The sequence below is a fragment of the Stegodyphus dumicola genome, chromosome X1 (genome assembly GCF_044657685.1).
Source record: "Stegodyphus dumicola isolate Sdum_Otavi_A_Nest chromosome X1, ASM4465768v1".
Lineage (NCBI taxonomy): Eukaryota > Metazoa > Arthropoda > Arachnida > Araneae > Eresidae > Stegodyphus > Stegodyphus dumicola.
Window position 1 is genome coordinate 28,985,690 of NC_140780.1, and position 21,611 is coordinate 29,007,300.

Below are 21,611 nucleotides of genomic sequence, written 5' to 3' on the forward strand. Positions count from 1 at the left end.
GAGATAACTCAGTAGGAAAATTCAAGTTCCGAGTGAGGTGAGTTGCAAGTGGTCTATGAATGGAGTCCTTTTCAAAAACAATATATTTAAACACATTAAGGTTTCCCATGTGTCTACAGTCCTGCGCTTTATTGAAGAAGTTTGCATTCATTCTGTGCAAATACTCCTCTACTGTCTCAAATTTCAAGTCCTTGAAATGTGTGTGAAAGTGTCTGATTTGAACCCTCGAATATAAAATGTGTGTAGCGTCCTTTATCGGTCAAATAAACTAACATTTGGAGTAACCTTGTCAAGCATTGATATTTTCTCTCACTATTGACGATGCCTCCATGGGTTTATAACTTGCCCTCCCCCTCTTCTTTTGTATCTGGTGTTGTACGTCCGTAAAATGAACCGGAAATCATTCAGGGTGTTCAAAACCACTTTGTCTGTTTTTCCAAGGAACGTCTATGAACAATACACATTCTTTGGTTTTGCAGTTGCAATATCTTATTTTGTTGTTTCGATGGAATCGGATCCTAGAAAAGGATTCGTATTCAAGAACCGATTTTTGCTAAAAGTGTTGCTCCTTTTAAGCTCGATAATTAATGGTTTGGCAGTGTTTTTTCTTTGGCCTTGCGAGACTAGCAATATGAAATATACCAAATTGATTTAGATTCTGTTCTGTGAAACTTTGAATATTTGAACATTGTGGACAAACCTGTGATATTTGTCTGTATATATATATATATATATATATATATATATATATGTATACATAGTGTTATTTGCGAATTAATATGAGAAGAAAAACGTTCTCAATGGTAAGTACTGTGCGTGCTCAAAAAGATTTCTATGCTTTAATTTTAGATGAGGATTATACTGTGTAATAAAATTCGTACTTTTTACGAATTTTGGACACTTTTAAACCATAAACACTGATTTATTAAAAATAGCAACATATATGTATATATATATATATTGTTTAAAAACGGAACATAACACACTACATGTTAAGTGACATATTGAGATATTTGAACAATTAGTTCATATGTTAAATGGCATGTTATTGAATATTTAAAGAATGGGTATCTAGCATCGCTCGGAATTTCAGAATGGGGTAAAAGATCCATATGTGTACATATATTATTTGAAACAAATATAAAGAAACATTTTCATTTGTGTATGCAGTATTTACTCGAAAATAAGACCCCCCCCTTTTGGCTCTATTTTTTATTCTAGAAATTTTAGGGTCTAACAAATGTCTTGATAAATAAAACTGCTGAATGACAAGAGGAGTTAAATTATCATACTATATAGAAAGAATACACTGTTTCAGTACTAAGTAAACCATGCAGGTAAGGGCCTGTATATAAACTACTGCTGTATACAGGTAGTAACTACTGTTAATTGTAATAGCCACATCTAGCTGAACTAGTGTTATTAACAGTTAACATTCTGTTGTTATTTCAAAGAAAGAAAAGGGGCATAAGATTCCCCTTCCCCCCCAGCAATACTGCAAGCCAAAATGAATATTCACCAGTGCATATCTTAAATTTTTTTTTAACTTTTTTAAAAAAAGTCTTCTTATGTTTTTTAAAATTTGCCCAGAAATGTGAGGAGAGTCTTTTTTCCAGTAAGTATGCTGTGGTTCTGTGGGAGAATGATATAACAGTTTTTAGCTTATGTATATTTATTGTATAAGATATATTTCTTAGCTTAAATATAAATGATCCAAGTATATCTTTATCACTCTTCTGAGTATAAATAATGCAACAAAGAATGGCAAATTAAATCCTAACAAAAAGGTTTTCGAACAAAAAATATTACCTTAAAAGTACTTAAGTTTCTTTCTTGATATGTTATTACAATTGCTTATCTTGCTTACATGTATGTGGCATGCTGTTTGTGTGAAATGTTTCATCAGTCATCATTTACATTTGAGTAAGAGCTGAGAATGTTATAAGATCATAAGCACTGAAATTTGAAATATGTAGTATATGAAAATGAATTTTCAAGTTAGCATCAAAATTTTGCTAGCCAACTTAAAGTATGATTTTTTTAAATCTGCATTAGAATGACTTTCTACGCTACAAAAATTTCAGTGTGTTTTTTTTTTAGGCCTTTTTTCTTCCTTTGGTATAAGTATCTTTCTTTTTATTCTTCTCACCAGTAGTAGAAATTTGATACACCTAAAATAACCTGATTAATATAATGGAAAATGCATTATGCGATCAACTGCTTTTAGTTAGGTAATTATTTCATAGATGGCCCCTCTAAAACACTTTTTTGGCTAGACTGGAGATTACGGTCCAGTCATTTTGGGGGGAAAGTGCAGAATGGCCCACTTATTTGTTTGCCGCTTTTTACAAGAATTGGGTTTTTGTTAATTTTCTTTGACTTTTTAAGTGAAAATAGCTCGATGTGTACATAGATAAAGGGAGTGCGCAATGCCATTTTTGTGCAATTCTAGGATGTCTTTTTAAGTGCAAATAAGTTGATGTGTACATGATACCAAGTATGTGCAATTCTTAAAAACGTGCCAAGCAGTGGGTGATGCAGTGCGCAAACTGGACCGTAATATCCAGTTTTACCCACTTTTTTAAATTGGAATATGCAATAAAATGCCAGGGGGTATTAAAACAACTAGTTTTGGTTTCGCCATCTAAAAAATTAGTAAAGTGTAGATCATAAACTACATGGGCTGATATTTAGAATATGGTAACTGGTAGTTTGGCTACATTTTGGAGGCGATAAAGGTTACTACCTGGGACTTTGGTAATAATGTGAGCGGTACTCAGTTCCGATTATGCATTATTTTGTGTGAGGGAAATGAGAGATCATGGGATATGTTATGTGATATTAATGGACGAATTACAGTTCTTTAATCGGAAAAGGGGGGGAATTTGGAAAAATATCTGTGGCTGTATATTATTTTGTATTAAGCTTCATTGTGTGTTGTGTGAAGTAGGGTTGAATAATTTTGGGATTGTATGGTGCTGTCTAAAGTGAATTCTAGATTTTTAATGCGTTTGTGTGATAATTCAAAAGAATTGTGGAGGAAAAATTCGCAGAAAAAATCGTTCAAGAATTTTATTGAATCCATAATAAAAGTGTATCCACCATGTAAGCAAGATTCTGAAGAAGATTGGGTAAGTTAGTATTTTTAATTATTTGAGGATATTATTTTTATGCATTGTTCTAAATGTAAGGTGGAAGTAAAGTAATTTGGTATTATTGGGAAAATTGTTATTAGCAATGATTTAGTTTAAAGTAATTAGGATTGTAAGCTAATTTTTATTAATTCAATGTATGTGCTTATTTATATTTTAAGTAGTGTTTTTGAATTTAATTATATTTGAATTAAATGATAGTTATTTTGTAATCTAATTTTAATTTTAATCACAAAATAACTATCATTTAATTAAAATATAACTAAACCATGTACACGTCGACTTATTTTTACTTAAAAAAACATCACAGAATTGCACAAAAATGGCATTGCGCACACTCTTCACTATATCCATGTACACTGCTTTTTTCTCATAAATTAGAAAAATTTCACGAAAATGCATGAAAATACTCAACGTATACTAATCAAACATATTCCAAAATACTACAAACATATAACTCACAAAATCATGATCATTAAATTAAAATATAATTAAATTAAAAAACACTACTTAAAATATAAATAAGCACATACATTGAATTAATAAAAATTAGATTACAATCATAATTACTTTAAACTAAATCATTGCTAATAACAATTTTGAAATAATACCATTTTAATTTATTTACTCCTTACATTTAGAACAATGCATAAAAATAATATCCTCAAATGATTAAAAATACTAACTTACGTAATCTTCTTCAGAATCTTCATTACGTCGCTGCAGTACTACTGCTAATTTCTAAATCCTAAATCCAGTAGTCAACTGGAAGTCTATTCACCAAGTAATAAGAAATTAATAAAATTTCACCTATACTCAAACTACTTTCAGCAAACCACGTACCCTTCCTTACACTCCTTTTCACAAAATGTCCATTTTCACCATATTTCTTGCACCGCCATTTAAACTTGTAATATCCTTCCTTTCACACAATATCAACTTATTATTATTATCAGATAAACGCATTAAAAATTTAGAATTCACTCTACATAGCGCCATGCAATCTGAAAATTAATCAACACTATTTCACACAACACACAATCAAGCTTTTCCAAATTAACCCCCTTTTCCGATTAAAGAACTGTAATTTGTCCATTAATGTCACGTTTCACACGACACAGAATATAGCTAAATACGAAATTTCCAGATTTCCCCCCTTTTCCGATTAAACAACTGTAATTCGTCCATTAATGTCGCATGACATATCTCATGATCTCTCATTTCCCTCACACAAAATAATGCGTAATCGGAACTGAGTGCTTCTCACATTATTACCAAAGTCCTAGGTAGTAACCTTTATCGCCTCCAAAATGTCGCCAAACTACTAGTTACCATATTCCAAAGATCAGGCAGCATTGTTTCTGTACTTTGTTATTGGGAATAGCTACAGTACAAAGTCCAAAATCCGGACGTCCATTATCTGAAATGATCTAAAGTCTAGACTTCAAAACTGCTAACAATGTTTTCCTCATAGGCTTTATGCATGAGCATTTGATCCCCCCCTCCATGCATAATAAAACATCTGGAGAGTCCCGATTCTTAATTTCACTTCGACACTAAACAAAATACCTCGTTATTGAAGAAACAATCATTTTAGCATAAATTTGTACGATCGGTAATTTGGCTTCATTGCTGCATACATGCTTGGCACACATCTCAATCCGAAACATTCCACATAAAAATACAGCGTTGATCTGACGCCAACCTGGCGAATCATTATTTATTATACTTTCCTTTCATCATCCCATGGTAATCAAAACATGACAACTTGAGTAATGACTTATGTAGTGATGCCTAAACAATTTTTTTTTTTTTTATGTTAGTAATTAAATAATAATGGAGTAACGTAACCTTATATGTTGACATTACGCTTATCAATGATTACAGATTTAAATTAAATGCGCTAAAAAATGTTGACGAGGAAAAATTTACCAAAAATTTCTTTCCATATGCTAAAAATAGATTTTGTTGATGATACTCATAGACTCAAATATTACATTTAGGGCTATTTGAATTAAGAATAACTGATTTGTTATTCACAGAAACCTAGAACCAGTTCCAGGGCTCGTATGGCTGCACAAAGTCGCAGAATTTAGGATTCACAGAGACTTCATCAGGCAGTAAGATATCTAGCGCCGCCCCTTAATAAGGCTTAAGTATATGTGGGAATTTATTTATTCAGATCTCTGATAAGCATGTGCAAGAAATAGATATAAGTATAATAAATAACTAATACAGTCAAAAGTCGTTAATCCGGACTCGTCGGGACTTCGGCGATTCCGGATTATCGATTTTTCCAGATTATGGATCATCAGTTTAAATCTCGTAAGATGGCATGCAGAAATTATAAAATTAAAAATATGAAACCGTAATTTATGAAATAAAGAACAATTATGATCTAAAGGGTATTAAAATTTGCAAAAAGAAAAAGCTTAATATTTATTTGTTTACTTTATTAAACATTTCTTTCAATGTAAGTTGTTTAAGTTTTGCTTCGTTTCATGTGATAATATTTTCTCTTTAATTCTATTAAACAGACATAATTTCTTGTTCAGTTACAAAGTTCCACTGTTCAAGTCCTATAATTGCTGTGTCGAGAACACCGACTAATTTGTCAATCGAAATTTTTTCGTTTTCAATAACCTCCGTCACTTTCTTCGCTATTGGAAGCGAATTATAATGACGAGGAACTTGTTTTAAATCATATCAAAGACAGAGCACATCGAGATGAAATACTACATTTGGTAAGGAATTATAAGCCAAATAAAATAAAAACATCTGCCCTGAAGATAAGGATAGTGCTGACAGATCAACTTCTAATTCATTATGCGCCCGCCGCTGCGTTCCCCCCGCCGAGCAGCGTGAAATTGATAAACAGATTTCTGATTTCAAAACATACTTTCGCTTTAGATCCTTTACATATTAACAAATATATATCGGAAATTCTATTTGATATAATCGAAAGTTTAAGCTTACTTTTATAAAATTGCTCTTACAGTCTGCAAAAAATAATAAGCCGGATCCAATTCAAAAATTAAGCATCATCAACATTAACTAAAATAGATAATTAGATAATTTTAGCTTATACGTCCATTATACATAAAACGCGCACTTGAAAATGTATTCTGCACTTGCGCACAGTCATATGCGCAGTCGTAAAAGGTCTTACGCGCATGCGCAGAAAGTTTTTAGTTTTGAGGTCCGGATTATAGATCATTCCGAATTATGGGTGTCCGAATTAACGACTTTTGACTGTACAATTCAGGCTTAATTGTCTCAGTGCGCAATAGAAGCAAGATAAAATTTAACGGAACAACTTGTTGTTAGTCGTCAAGCTCATGATGCATAGCCAAATATGTATGGTGAAGGATAGCTAAATTTGATAATTACAGCCGCTAATTTTAAAAGGTTTTCGAATATTGTAAAACAAAGGTGAAATTTTCCAATTAACGGATTTTGTAAAGAAATGGGGAGAAGCGGTAATAAATGAAGATGATATAGAATAAGTTTTTCATTGTGATGACAATGCTTCTCAATCATCAATCAATTAATGAATGGGGAAATCTGTAATATGGTTCTAAATCCAGAAAATACCGCTACCGATAAAGAAGAAAGTGACAGAGAAGTTACTGAAAACGAGAAAATTTCGATTGACAAGTTGTCGGAATTCTCGAAACGGCAGTTATAGGATTCCAAGATCATGTCTGTCTACAGAATTAAAGAGAAAGTACGAGGCGTATTTGGAAACTAAGTACCGTTTTGAAAAAAAAAAATAGAAAACAATTTTTTCGAATCCAATTTTATTTTTACATGAAAATACATGTCTTAAACTATTTTTCACCATAGTTTCGCCAATGATCAAACACTTGTCATAGCGGGTGACCAGTTTTTGTATACCATCGTCAAAGAAACTTCCCTCCAGTTTTGATAACCACGACTCCACAGCATTTTTCATTTCCAAAGCGCTTGCCACCAAGCTCGCACTTCATGTGCAGGAACAAGTGATAGTTGGACGGCGGGTGTTCGAACTGCTCCCAATGAAACTGTCGAATTAACGATTGAGTGACACCAGCAGTATGGGGGCTGAGCATTGTCATGAAGCAACACAATTCCTTTACTGAGCATTCCTCTTCGTTTGTTTTAAATGGCAGGCCTTAGTTTTGTTAAAGTCTCACAATATCGTGCTGCATTAATGGTTTCACCTCTGGGAAGAAATTCAGTAAGCAAAACGCCTTTCCTATCCCAGAAGACAGTGCACATGATTTTTTGTGATGACATTGTCACTTGGAACTTTTGTTTTTTCGGAGAATGAGTTGTGTTTCCACTCCATCGATTGTTGTTTCGATTCTGGTGTGAAATGACACACCCAAGTTTCATCACCTGTCACAATTTGGTTTAGAAAGTTTTCTCCCTCATCACTGTACTGCGTGAGAAATGTCAGGGCGCTACCAAGTTGCTTTGTTTTGTGAACATCAGTGAGCATTTTTGGAACCCATCGGGAACACAGTTTGCGATAATTCAAGCGGTCAGACACAATTTCGAACAAAACAGTACGTGAAATTTGTGGAAATGCCTCTGAAAGAGTTGTCATTGTGAAGCGTCTGTTCTCATGAATTGCTTCATCAACTTTCCTTACCAAATCATCGGTGACAACACAACGACTCCGAGCCTCAGCGTGGACATTTGTTCGACCTGCATTAAACATTCTTACCCACTTTCTCACCATTCCATCACTTATCACGTATTCACCATAAACTTCTGTCACTTGACGATAAATTTTGGCCGGTTTAACATTCCTCGCGTTCAAAAATTTAATCACGGCACGAATCTCACAGTCAGCGGGAGAACTAATTGTCTTAAACATTTTGAATGTGCACAGGAAACTGAAAACACAACATAGAGCAACCAAAATGGCGACAATTGAAAGTCGGTGAACAAGAAAGACTAGAGCGCATGCGCGGAACGCCTACCACAGTGCTGCGACGCTGCTAGAATGAAACGGTACTTAGTTTCCGAATACACTACGTATTAAATTATAAAGAATTAATAATAAAGAATCCGCATAAATGTATCTGTGTGTCTGGCATTGCGATAAAATGTGTTTTTTGCAGCCTTTTAATAACGTAATCCTCCACCGAATATGGGCATCTGGAAGCCCTAATTTGGAATTTGTTATATTATAAATTTCATATTTCATAAAACTTTAATGAATATTTTATTAAGAAACTCAATGATTTCAAAGCAAGCAATGGCAACACTGCACGGGGGGGGGGAATTTTATCTCCAGTATGTGAGACTGTGTATCGGAAATTCTAAACATTTGTTATCAAATTCAGATTATCTAGTAACCATATTTTCGCGGAGCATTCAATACCTTCCTTAGCGATTATGCCCAGTTTAATAGTTCTCTGATAATATAAAGAATAACAACTTTCCATTTCACATTTAAACATTAACTCAATCTTGATTTCCTTATAATGATATTCCTGTATAATATTGCTTCATTTTTTAAAACAGCTAAAATGACTAATTGATCTGAATTCAAAAATGCATACATTATACAAGTAATTAAAAATATATAAATTATACAAATTTTAACACATATACTACTTAGTTGTAAGGAAACTGAGGTTTAAAGTGTTATACAATACAAAGTCTAAAATCTGGACTCGTCAGGACTTCGGCGGCTCCGGATTTGGGATTTTCCCGGATATTAGATTATCAGTATAAATCTAGTAAGATGGCATGTAGAAATTATAAAATTAAAAATATGAAATAATGAAGTATTTATGATGTAATGGGTATCAAGATTTACAAAAAAAAAAAAAAAAAAAAAAAAAAAGCTTAATATTTATTTGTTTACCTTATTAAACATTTCTTTAAATGTAAGCTGTTTAAGTTACTTTGTTTTTTCTCCTAATACTTTCTCTTTAATTCTGTAGACAGACATAATTTCTTTTTTAGTTACATTGTTGAAGTCCTGTAACTGCTGTTTCGAGAATTCCGACTAACTTGTCTATCGAAATTTTCTCGTTTTCACTAACTTCTCTGTCACTTTCTTCACTAGCGGTATTTATTTATTTATTTATTTTGGATCTAGAACCATACTACGGATTTCGCCATTCATTAATTGATTGATGATTGAGAAGCATTGTCATCACAATGAAAAACTTATTCTATATCATCTTCGTTTATTACCGCTTCTCCCCATTTCTTTACAAAATCCATTAATTGGAAAATTTCACATTTGTTTTGCGATATCCAAAAACCTTTAAAATTAGCAGCTATCATCATCAAATTTAGCTATCCTTCACCATACATATTTAGCTATGCATCATGAGCTTGGCAACTAACGACAAGTTGTTCCGTTAAATTTTATCTTGCTACTATTGCGCACTGAGACAATTAAGCCTGAATTGTAGTGCACATGCTTATCAGAGTTCTGAATAAATAAATTCCCACATATACTTGAGCCTTATTGAGGGGTGGCGCTAGATATCTTACTGCCTGATGCAGTCTCTGTGGGTCCTAAATTCTGCGACTTTGTGCAGCCATATGAGCCCTGGCACTGGTTCTGCGTTTCTGTGAATAACAAATCAGTTATTCTTAATTCAAAGAGCCCTAAATGTAATATTTGGGTCTATGAGTATCATCAACAAAGTCTATTTTTAGCATATAGAAAGAAATTTTTGGTAAATTTTTTAGCATATTTAACTTAAATCTGTAATCATTGCCAAGCATAATGTCAACATAAAAGGTTACCATACTCCTTTATTATTCAATTAATAACATAAAAAAAATTTCAGGCATCGCTACATGAGTCATTACTCAAGTTGTCATGTTTTGATTACCATGCGGTGATGAAAGGAAAGTATAATAAATAATGATTTGCGAGGTTGGCGTCAGATCAACGCTCTATTTCTATGTGGAATGTTTCGGATTGAGATGTGTGCCAAGCATGTATGCAGCAATGGAGCTAAATTACGGATCGTACAAATTTATGCTAAAATGATTGTTTCTTCAATAACGAGGTATTTTGTTTAGTGTCGAAGTGAAATTAAGAATTGGGACTCTCCAGATGTTTTATTATGTGCAGAGGGGGGAAATGAAATGCGCATACGTAAAGCCTACAAGGAAAAACTTGTTGGTAGTTTTGAGGTCCGGGTTTTAGGTCATTCCGGATAATTCACGTCCAGATTTCAGACTTTGTTCTGTATTTGCAATTGTGGTACTGTCTTATTATCCCTGCCCCCCATGAAAAGTCATCAAATCATAATCTTTGTTGTGAATTGAGAAGAAAACATTTGTTAATCTACTTTTATGGCTTATGAAAAAAATCACCAAATCTTTGTGTTTTGATTGTAGTGATTTTGAGTGAAACCTGTAAACATGTAAAGAAAACCGATATCTAGGAAAAAAAAAAAGAAGAAAATTAGGGTTGAAAAGAAGCACAAAGGGATAGTATTATAAAGCTAAGTGATATGCATGTTGTGGGATCCAGTAATATTAAGAACTTGGAATACTGCTTATTTTGTATTTAAAAACTGTAACACCGTAAAGAAAGTTGCTATATCTTGATAAAGTTAAGAAATAATAGTATTTGAAGTGTGTAATAAATAACAGAAAAATATATTTATTCATATCTAAGAAAAATAAAGTAAGAAAAGAAAGGTGAAATTCAAGATGGCGAGCATTTGAACCATGTGCATAGTTATATGTTAATAATACGAAAAAAACTACTGAGGAACAATTTTGAATGTGTGAATCAATGAATTCTGATTTGTAATGAGTAGTAGAAAAACATATTTCATATATAAACTGAAATTTTAACAAAATAAAAAGTAAAAAGAAAGATTAAATACATAATGTCACATATACACATCACCTTACCCAAGTAGCAGCACAATGTCGTAACGATGTTGCAGATGTCGTTGCAAAAACGTTGCAATATATCGTCTATAAGACGCCCAGATGTTCGCGAACATCCACTGTTTTGCAACCGTTGCAAAGACTTTTATTTAGATGTCTTTATTATATCTGCAAAGACATCTTTATTACATCTTTGCAGATGAGGTTTTTGTTGCGTAGATGTCGTTATTGCGTCTTTCGCAAGTGATATTTTAGTTGTGAAAGCATCGTATCATGACGTCTTGAAGACTCCTAAATGTTCGCAAAATTCCACTTTTTTCCAACAATTGTGAAAATGTAATTATTATGTTCTTGTTTTGCATATTGATTTATGCAGAAAAATAAGCTTAATAATTAATATATTTTTCATCTTTTTTAAAATTTTGTATTCCTTGTATTTATATAAAGTTTAACTATTTTATCATTTCCTGAAAACCAGAAGATAATACAATTTTTTCTCTTTAGACTAACTATGCATAATTAATAATAGCCTTAATTATTTTCAGTACTTTAAACTATAGTTTTTAAATTTCTCTTTAGACTAAATATGAATAATTAATAATTCTGTTTCATATTGATGTAATCATCGTCTTAATTATTTTCAGTACTTTAAACTATATTTTTTAAATAACTTAAATTCTAAGTTACAATTTTAAGATTTCATCATTTTTTTCCTTAAGTGAGAGTAATTATGAAAGTGGTTATTATAAATATGTAACATTAATAGTAGGTTTTATGTAAATAAAACTCAATTAGACATAAATAAAAGTAAAGATACATATGTCGGTAAAAAAAGAACATTTCTGATAACAGCATTATCACATTTATAATCTCAGAGACATTGAAAATTGCCCCTGTCATGATAAATTAGGAAGCAGTTCTTAAGGTAACATAATCAGTATTTTACCTGAACTCAAGTATAAATTTATTCACGTTTCACAGTAAAAAATATAACCATCAACTTCTATATCTTCAAGATATGCAAATGAAAGACAGTATTACTAATTAAAGTAGTTACTAAATGTGATAAAAAATATGCCAAAATCTAGTAACTTCTCATATTCATATCTAAAATGAAATAATAACCTAACAAAGAACATACTTGACAGCACTATTTAAGAAAAAACATTAACTAGTAGTGTTTGAAAGTATAAATAGCAGAAGGAAGGTAACAGAACTAAAATTTCCAATTAATACAAAAATATTTGTGTTTTTTAAATAGTAAGCAATTAAAAGTGCAATAATTATGAATTGCAGTATTTACTAGTAATGCTGATGTTTCTTAACACCATTTCTTTCGATCATTATGTTAATGTATTTACTTATTTTTAGTATTTACATTTTAGAATAGTGGTAGATTACAATGATTATTTCAAGCACTTTTTATAATCAATAACTTTCCTTTTGTTACTGTACAGAAATAATTTAAATAATATTGTATATGACAGTAAGCTAAGTACATTTAAGTAAGCTCTTTGTTAAAGAGCACATGATGAAACTTTTTGTTTCTATTTATTATGAATTTCTTTGTTATCACAAGCACATAAAACGTAAGCGAAGAAAATAGAATATACTTAAATTTAATAAAAAATAAAACCTGATTTCCAACATTCATTTACTGAGATAATCTAATAAACATATATAATGGCAATATTTAAAAAAACGTGAATTACACAGTGTTTGGAAGAATAGATACCAAATGAAAAGTAATAAAACTGCAATTTGCAATCAATAAAAAATATTTAGTGTTTTTAATATTACACAATTAAATATCGCATAATTATAGATTACAATATTTCATAGAAATGCTAATATTCCCTTAACACTAGTTTTTTGATCATACATTTCATACACTATTTAAAATCATTAACATTTTCTGCATACTGTACAAAAGATAATATACTAGAATGTGCATTATAATTAATTAATTGCTTATATTATGCATATATAATTCATCTTCAGTTGTATTAAGTACTGGTACCCGTCCAATAATTTTTTTGTATTTTGAAAATATAGAACATACCATAACAGCTTGAATTGTTGTTGCTTCTGTATTGATTTCATTTTCAGCAAAACCAGAAAGTGGCTTACTGTTGTATATTATTTTTGATTTTATATAAATTAATTCTGAAAGCCAACCAAAGCACAAAGCTAGTAAGTTTATCCAAATATTGCACCGCTGGAACCACAGTGATTGGATCCACAGTGACACTATTTCCACAGACACTATTTCACGAACACTATATTCCACAGACCACAGAGACACTATTTCGCGAACACTAGATTCACAATTAACATTGTGGCATTTCTTGTAGAGCAGATATTCACACACAAAATAAGCACAAATTCAGCATTCTCAGGATAATTTCACTCGCTGGAGGCACTTGAAGCAAGTAGATACAGAACAATGAGAAGATTCACAATATGTTCTTTGATTGACAGTGCATTACATTTACTTTTAATATAAGCAATATTATTTATATTAACCATTGCTTGATTCAATTTCAAACATGAAGTAAGTCTTCTCAAACGCCTTACAGATGGCATCTTTACCAAATCACTTGAAAGAACTTCTAGAATCTGAATTAATTACGAATTAATTATGCATAATGTATGCTTTACGCATGCACGCGTTGAAAGAAATGTTTAATAAAGTAAACAAATAAGTATTAAGCTTTTTTTTTTTAAATTTTGATACCCTTTAGATCATAATTGCTCTTTATTTCATAAATTACGGTTTCATATTTTTAATTTTATAATTTCTGCATGCCATCTTACCAGATTTAAATTGATGATCTATAATCCAAGAAAACCCCTAATCCGGAATCGCTGAAGTCCCGACGAGTCCAGATTAAAGACTTTGTACTGTATTAATTACTTTAACAAAATTTTAAACAATTATTTAGCACATATTTTTAGTACTAGTTAAATTTAATAAATCAAAAGTATTTATATTAAATTTACATTTCAGTAGATGAATCGACCTTAGATTAATATATTTAGATGAAATAAAGTAATGAAACATTGCAAAGTAAATCTTATGCGGACTTCAGATTCTTGAAAGAACAGATTTAGTCTCTTTTTATTCTAAAAATAATGCTGATGAACTAAAAAAATATGCTAAAACGACCATGTCTAAAAGCGGTCATATCATGACGTTTCAGAGACGTCAATAAATTGCCAAGATGCAATGGCAAATATTTTGCGTCTTCGCAACACTGTAAATATGTCGTAAAATTTACCACGACCACTTTGCAACCCCTTGGACCAGTTTGCAACGCTGTGAATTACCTTGATATGCTTAGCAACATGTAATAGAAATCTGTTGCGAAATATTTCTGCTTGTAATTGTATTTAAATCAAAATTTGTATTAATCAGTTCAGGAAGTAAAAGCATAGAAAGCAAATACCATAATTTTGGGTAGATAAACCGCCTTAGCATTTATGCTGCACACATGATAATTGACTGAAAAATACCGAAAGTTCATCGGCTAAGCTGCACCACTATATGTAATGCAGCAACGAATTCCGAAACATGGCACATACTATCAATTTATTCAGAAATTCTGTTTCATATTGATGTAATCATCATTTTTAACATTTTAATACATCTACAAACTACCATAAACAGTAATATATAAATAAATAAAAAGTATACAAACATCTTACTTTTAACTTGCCAAAGTGGAAATCTGCTGTTGTCTAATAGACGTTATTTTTATGGGTTTGGTAAAGTTGTTTTATTGCTTTCAATTACCATACTATGAAAAAGAATATATGTAAATTGGCTAGTTAAATAAAATTTTATAATTAAAATAAACTGCATTTATTTATACAAAATATTCAAAATCCGACTCTTTAGCGTTAGAATTAAACAAACTTAACAAATGACCATCAAGTTCATTTTCATTACTTCTTCATTTTCATCTTTTTTTTCCAATGATTTCTGATTTAATGAAAGGTGATATGATCGCATCAGCTCGGACTGATTGCTATGCTTTAGCGACTCGCAAAGTAACCTCATATGCCATGGGGAATTTGTGAAGGAATGCATGCAAAGCAGACTCCATTCCTTCACAAACTCCCTCTGCTTTCATAGGCCATGCTTAAAAATTCCATTTTGGTGAGATCCTGTGACTGTAAAATTTTTTTAGCCCACTTGGTATCGCTAGACATCAGTGCTAAGTTCTATTGCTTTGGATTCGACTGTATCCGACCACTAAAGAGGATTGCATTGAATCCAGAATGATGTGTCCCCAAGGAAAAGCACCTTTCTTTTTTTCGATAGATTTCTGTTGGCCAAAACAACGTCACTTCTTCATACATCCATTCTTTTTCGTTGGCGCTGTAATGTTCCCCTTGTCTGAAAAACATTTGGTCACCCACCCTAAAAGAAGGGACAGAGGACCCTCTTCTCGTCTCGGCCGGAAGAGGGGAGTGGACTCCCCCCCACTGGTTGCTGGTGGTAGAAAAAAAGAGATTGAGATGTGAAAGAGAAAAGAACAGAGGCTGGTTTGCGCACTCTACTGCAGTGAAAATGTATTTTAAAGTTTTTCTAAATTGTAATCTGTACATAGTTGTATATAAAAATAAATATTTAGCCAAGAGCAGGTCTTGTTTCTTTGATGGAGATACGACTATGGTACAACTGGTGGCAGCAGCGGTGGGATTTTAACCCTCCAAGCATTACGGGTTTAGCCCTGAAGTTTCGAAATTCATCAAAATATCATGAATCGGTGATATTTTCTTGATGTTAATTAAAAAATGACTATCTCATTTTGTACCTTGATTCCTTTTCTTTCAGTATACATCCAAACTGAAATCAGATACATTTAAAAACTAGCAAAATTTTTCATGTATAATTGATATAGAAGATAGCCTTCTGTACAGAATTTTCTGGCCGTAACGCTGAGAGGGCTAAAAGGCCCACTAGTCAAATGAAGAAGTGATGCTTGAATTCGACACAGTTGAGTAGAATCATCCTGATTCTATGAGGTTTGCAGTTTCGAATCATCCTGATTCAATGAAGTTTTAATGGCACCCGTGTGATTCTGTGCAGTTTAAAAATCAGCTCATGTTCTGATGTTCATCTACATAAGTTGACGGAACCAAAATCATCCTGATTTTCACGTCGTATAAATTATCCTGATTCCAGTTTCTTCGTTTGATCTAAGTGATATTTTAGAGAACCGCCAGGTTCTGCACTACGAGTTTTCTTCAGCAAAAAATCGAATCATCCTGATTCCAGTCTCTTCGTGAGATCTAAGTGATATTTTAGAGAACCGCCATGGTTCTGCACAACAAGTTTTCTTCATCAAAAATCATCCTGAGTTTTATGTTATAACGTTAAAGGTCCATGTTGTAAAGGAAGAGTCAGCACGTTCTGCAGAAGTTGATCACTGTGTTTGTGGAAATATTGTGATTCCGAAGATCGTATAGAATAGATATAGTGTCAGTGAATCTTCATCTAACAAGTCATCAAGTGGGGTAAGTACCTTGATTTTTACATTAAGGCAGTGACTTATCCTAAGTAGTTTTTTTGTTATAAGTTGATATATTGTCTTCCTTGCTATGCATTTTAACTTGTATGTTTATGTATGTTATGGTGTTAGTTCATAATGATTACTCAAAACAATTTGCATAATTGTTGAAATAATAAGGTAGAAATTCGGTAGCATAGAAAATACTGAAAGTCTTTTTACTGTTGTTATTTGTTGGTCCTGTTTTAACATTTTTGAATGCAAGATCCAACAAAAATTAACTATGTTTGGAATTAATGTATATTGGTTTTATTTTTATTTAACAGTATAAGAATTATTGACAATTTTATATTGGTTTTTTTTAATGCATCAGAAAACACATCAGCATTACTGTAGTTGTGAAAACTGAGATTTACTAAATTAAGTACAGGTGAAATTTATTTCATTGGATTGTTACTGATGGTGGGTTTATTGTATACTAATTGTTATTTAAGTTGTGGTTGAATTACCTACTGTTTTTATTAGTATGTACTGAGGTAAAAACTTACTAAAACTCAATTCATTAATTCTGTAAATGTAGCTATAGTGTGTATTAGATTTTAATAATATTAAGGAATTTCAAGCGTTTTGAAAATTGTAGTACTGAGTATACTGAATTCTTGTTATGTTAAGATTCAGATCAAATTTACGATGTTTGTAAAATCACTGTGCATTAATGGTTACTATTAATAATGATAATCTCACTAGCATTGTATTTTTGATTAGTGTGTGATAATTCTAAGTACAGAAATTGAGTGTGGCACAAAGCTCAAAGACTTTGGTTAAAATGACTTTCTTGGGAAAAGGAAAAAAGATTGACTTAATACAACCTAGCAATAGAATTAGGGGAGGAGGCTATGAGTCTAAAGATTGTGGAGCTAAAATCTCTGATTCAGAAAAGTGCAGCTTATGACGAAGAGTTCGTTAAGGGTGTTTTAGAGGGAATAGTAAATGGTAGGTTGGAGGAGGAGAGACTTAGAGAACAAGAGAGAGATGATTGCCGGGCTAGGGAGATAAGACAATTTGAGTTAGGACAGCTAAGGATCGAGGCAATGGGTAGATTGTCGGCTGCGGTATCGGAAAATTCAAGGTCGAGTAATAAGCAGTTTCATGGTGAGATACAAAAAAGTTATTCAAAAATTTGATTCGGATAGTGGGGATATTAGTTTGTATCTAACAATGTTTGAGAGACAAACAAAGAGGTTTGGTATCGAGCGACTGGGTAGCTTATTTGTTAGCACTATTGCCCATGAAAATCGTTCAACTTATATGTAAAGAACCCAAAGAAAAGGCTTGCGATTATATATATGTAAAGGCTTTGCTCATAAAAAGATTCAAATTGAGCCCCGAAAAATTTCGTCTTAAATTTATTCAGCATCAACGAAGATCAGATGAAACATGGAGGGATTTGTGTTTTGCTCTGAGAAGTTATTTAGATGGATGGTTAAGCGGTCTGAAGATAAACAATTTTGAGAAACTAAAAGATTTGATGGTTACCAATCAAATGAAACTTCGAGCCGGCAGCAAAGTCAAGGAACATCTCTTGGATGACTGGGTAAAAGTTATTTCAGCTAAGTTGGCAGATATGTTAGATGACTATAAAGATGTCAGAGGAATTCGGAAGAAATCAGCCAATCCGGGGTATCAAGACCGAAGGAAGAATCATAGGAATTTAACTGATCCTAAAGATAAAAAAAGAGATGACAAGAAAAAAAAAAAAAATGTTTCGTCTCGGGCAGAACAAATGAAGACCAGCCGAAACAAAGCATTTGAAAAAAGAAAGGCTTCTAAGCGTTTCGAATGCGGCTCAGAAAATCAACTTAGATCCCAGTGCCTAAAACTCATCAAGAATCACCAGCCATGATAAACAACATATACCAATATAAAAGTGCAGAGGAATTGCTGTCTTCGTTTATCACGAATGCACAAGTAAATGGTCATCCTATTAAAGTGCTGTGGGACACTGGAGCAAGCCGCGATTTGGTGAGTCGTAACTATATCGCTCCGGTAATGTTTACGGGAGAAACAGTATGGGTGAGAAGTCCTTTGGATATGGAAGCGAAATGTCTACCATTAACATGCGTAAAGCTTGAGATGAATGAAATTGGGCTCATTCAAACTCAAGCCGCAATCGTTGGAGAGGATTTAGACATAGGTATGTATATTCTAGGAAGACAAACTGCAGGAAGATTGCAATCACTAGTTCCAAATTCCATAAATGCCGTAGAAACGTGGGCTATGGCCCGAAAGAAAAGTCATACCCCACAGGAAGTGGCGGATCGGGTTTCGAGGAAAGCGACTTTTCGGGAAGACGGGGTCAGTGAGTCCCCCACTCCAATCCTTGACCCTACCATGGGAACGGAGAATTTGCTACCGCAAGCAGAGAGCAGCGGGGCAGAAATTGCTTTAATAAAGACTGACCGAAGGACATTTAGTGACTCCCAGAAAAGGTGTGAAACGTTAAAAGCGATTTACGACGCTATTAGTTCAAGAAATGGAAATCAAACATCGAAACATACCTACCTTATTAAGAACGATCTTTTCTTTCGAGTTCAAAGAGATCATTATGGAAATGAGAGAAAAATGCTGGTAGTGCCAATAGAATTTCGGAAAAAAATCCAAGCATTATGCCACGAAGGAACTTCGGCTTATTTGGGAATTACAAAATCAAAGGATAGGCTTTTACGGTATTTTTTTTTGGCCTGGTTGTTATAAGGTAATTGAAGATTACGTTCGTTCCATTGACAAATGTCAACGAGCTAGGAGACCAAATGAAAGGAAGAAAGCCCCTTTGAAACTAGTACCTGTCATTCAAGAATTTTTTTCTAAATTAAACATTCATGCAGTAGGCCCCCTGCCGGTCAGTTCAACGGGAAAACGTTACCTAATAACAGCCATATGCTTAGTGATGTGAGTTCAGTTTCTGTGACGGTTGCCCTGATTAATATTTTTAGTTGTATGTTTTTTCGGAAAGAAATCCAATGTGATCTCGGAACGTCTTTTGTAACTGCACTTACTACGGAACTTTTCGACAGGTTTGGGATTAAGGTTAGCCATAGTTCGGTTAGTCACCCCCCAATCGAATCCGATCGAACGTTTCCAGAGTACAATCAAACGGCTCTTATGAGCTCTGTGTCTGGATGCTGTAACGAATTGGGAAAAACATCTTCCCTCAGTGTTGTTTGCCTTAAGAACTGTAACCCATGAAAGCACTGGGTTTTCACCTGCCGAATTAGTGCATTGTAGGAATTTAAGGACACCCGAAACCTTATTATTTGAGCATTGGACGGAGAACAAGAATGAAGAAAATCCAGTAACTGAATATGTTTTCGAATTGATCAATAAATTAAAACGGTGTCAGGAGATCGCAGTGCAAAGAATGGAAGAACTGCAAATTAAACGTAAGCTATGGTATGACAAAAGCGCCGTAAAGCGTGAATTCAAAAAAAGGGGATTTAGTGTTGGTTTTCGCTACATCGAAACCGAATAAACTGGCAGTCCAGTGGTTGGGGCCGGGAGTTATCGAAAACAAAATATCGGATACAAATTACAATGTAAAAATGTCTGGAACGAAGTCTCATATTTATCATGTAAATATGTTAAAACCCTATTATAAAAGACCTGAGGAAATCAATGCCTTATCATCTGAAAGTAAGAATGAAGAAGGTGTGGATCAAGAGTTATATTTTCCGTCTCTAGATCCAAATCCTAACATTTACGATTTCGAAGACATCATTCAATCTAGCAGCTTAGAAGAGTGGTTGGAACCTCGCCATGTAGATCAATTACGAGATTTAGTAAAGAGATTTTCTAAGAATTTCTCCAAAGAGCCGGGAATAACGGAATTAGTAGTGCACGACATTGAATTAATAAGCGACAAACCAGTTAGATCTAGACCCTATAAAGTATCCCTAAGGCAAACGAAAATATTGAAAACGGAGATTCAGAGGATGCTAGATTTGCATATAATCGAGGTAGGGTAATCAAACTACACTTCGCCTATGATTCTAGTGGAGGCGCCCAGGAAAGACCTGAGACCGTGTTTAGATTACTGGCACCTAAATGAAGTAATATGCACTGAGTTCTTCCCCCTGCCAAGTATAGAGGAAAGAGTGGAGCTTGTTTTGTCTGCCAGGTATATAACAATTCTAGATTTGGCAAAGGGATGCTGGCAAATTCCTCTAAAGGCCCAAAGATTGGCTGCTTTTGTCATGACATTTGGGATATACAGACCACTGCATATGCCATTTGGGTTGAAAAACGCTCCCTACATTTTCAGTAAGTTAATGGCTGAGTTATTAAAAGGTTGTGAAGGCTTTGCTGTCCCATATTTGGACAATGTTGCTATTTTTTCCAATACTTGGGAAGATATGAAGCATTTAAATTGAGTTTTGGAAAAAATAACTGCGGCAAATTTGACCATTAAGCCATCAAAATGTCGTTTTGCTCAAAACTATGTAACGTATCTAGGGCACATCGTAGGACAGGGAATCAGACGACCAGCTGAGGCAAAGGTTAAAGCAGTTGCTGATTACCCTACCCCGAAAACAAAAACTCAAATAAGGGCATTTTTAGGTTTGGCAGGTTATTACAGCAGGTATATTCTCATGTTTTCGGTTCCCCCTGCCAAGTATAGAGGAAAGAGTGGAGCTTGTTTTGTCTGCCAGGTATATAACAATTCTAGATTTGGCAAAGGGATACTGGCAAATTCCTCTAAAGGCCCAAAGATTGGCTGCTTTTGTCATGACATTTGGGATATACAGACCACTGCATATGCCATTTGGGTTGAAAAACGCTCCCTACATTTTCAGTAAGTTAATGGCTGAGTTATTAAAAGGTTGTGAAGGCTTTGCTGTCCCTTATTTGGACAATATTGCTATTTTTTCCAATACTTGGGAAGATATGAAGCATTTAAATTGCGTTTAGGAAAAAATAACTGCGGCAAATTTGACCATTAAGCCATCAAAATGTCGTTTTGCTCAAAACTATGTAACGTATTTAGGGCACATCGTAGGACAGGGAATCAGACGAC

General features: G+C 33.3%; 1 protein-coding gene across 1 annotated transcript in view; it reads left to right on the forward strand.

Annotated features, from left to right (window-relative positions):
* The first annotated feature begins 15 nt into the window (after positions 1–15).
* Positions 16–21,611, forward strand: part of LOC146993115 (beta-1,4-mannosyl-glycoprotein 4-beta-N-acetylglucosaminyltransferase-like) — a 55,940-nt gene continuing 34,344 nt past the window's right edge. Inside the window, exon 1 of the mRNA XM_085808479.1 lies at positions 16–803. Within this exon, the coding sequence (XP_085664605.1) occupies positions 780–803 (24 nt within the window). The 5' untranslated portion in view covers positions 16–779. The remainder of the gene's footprint in view (positions 804–21,611) is intronic.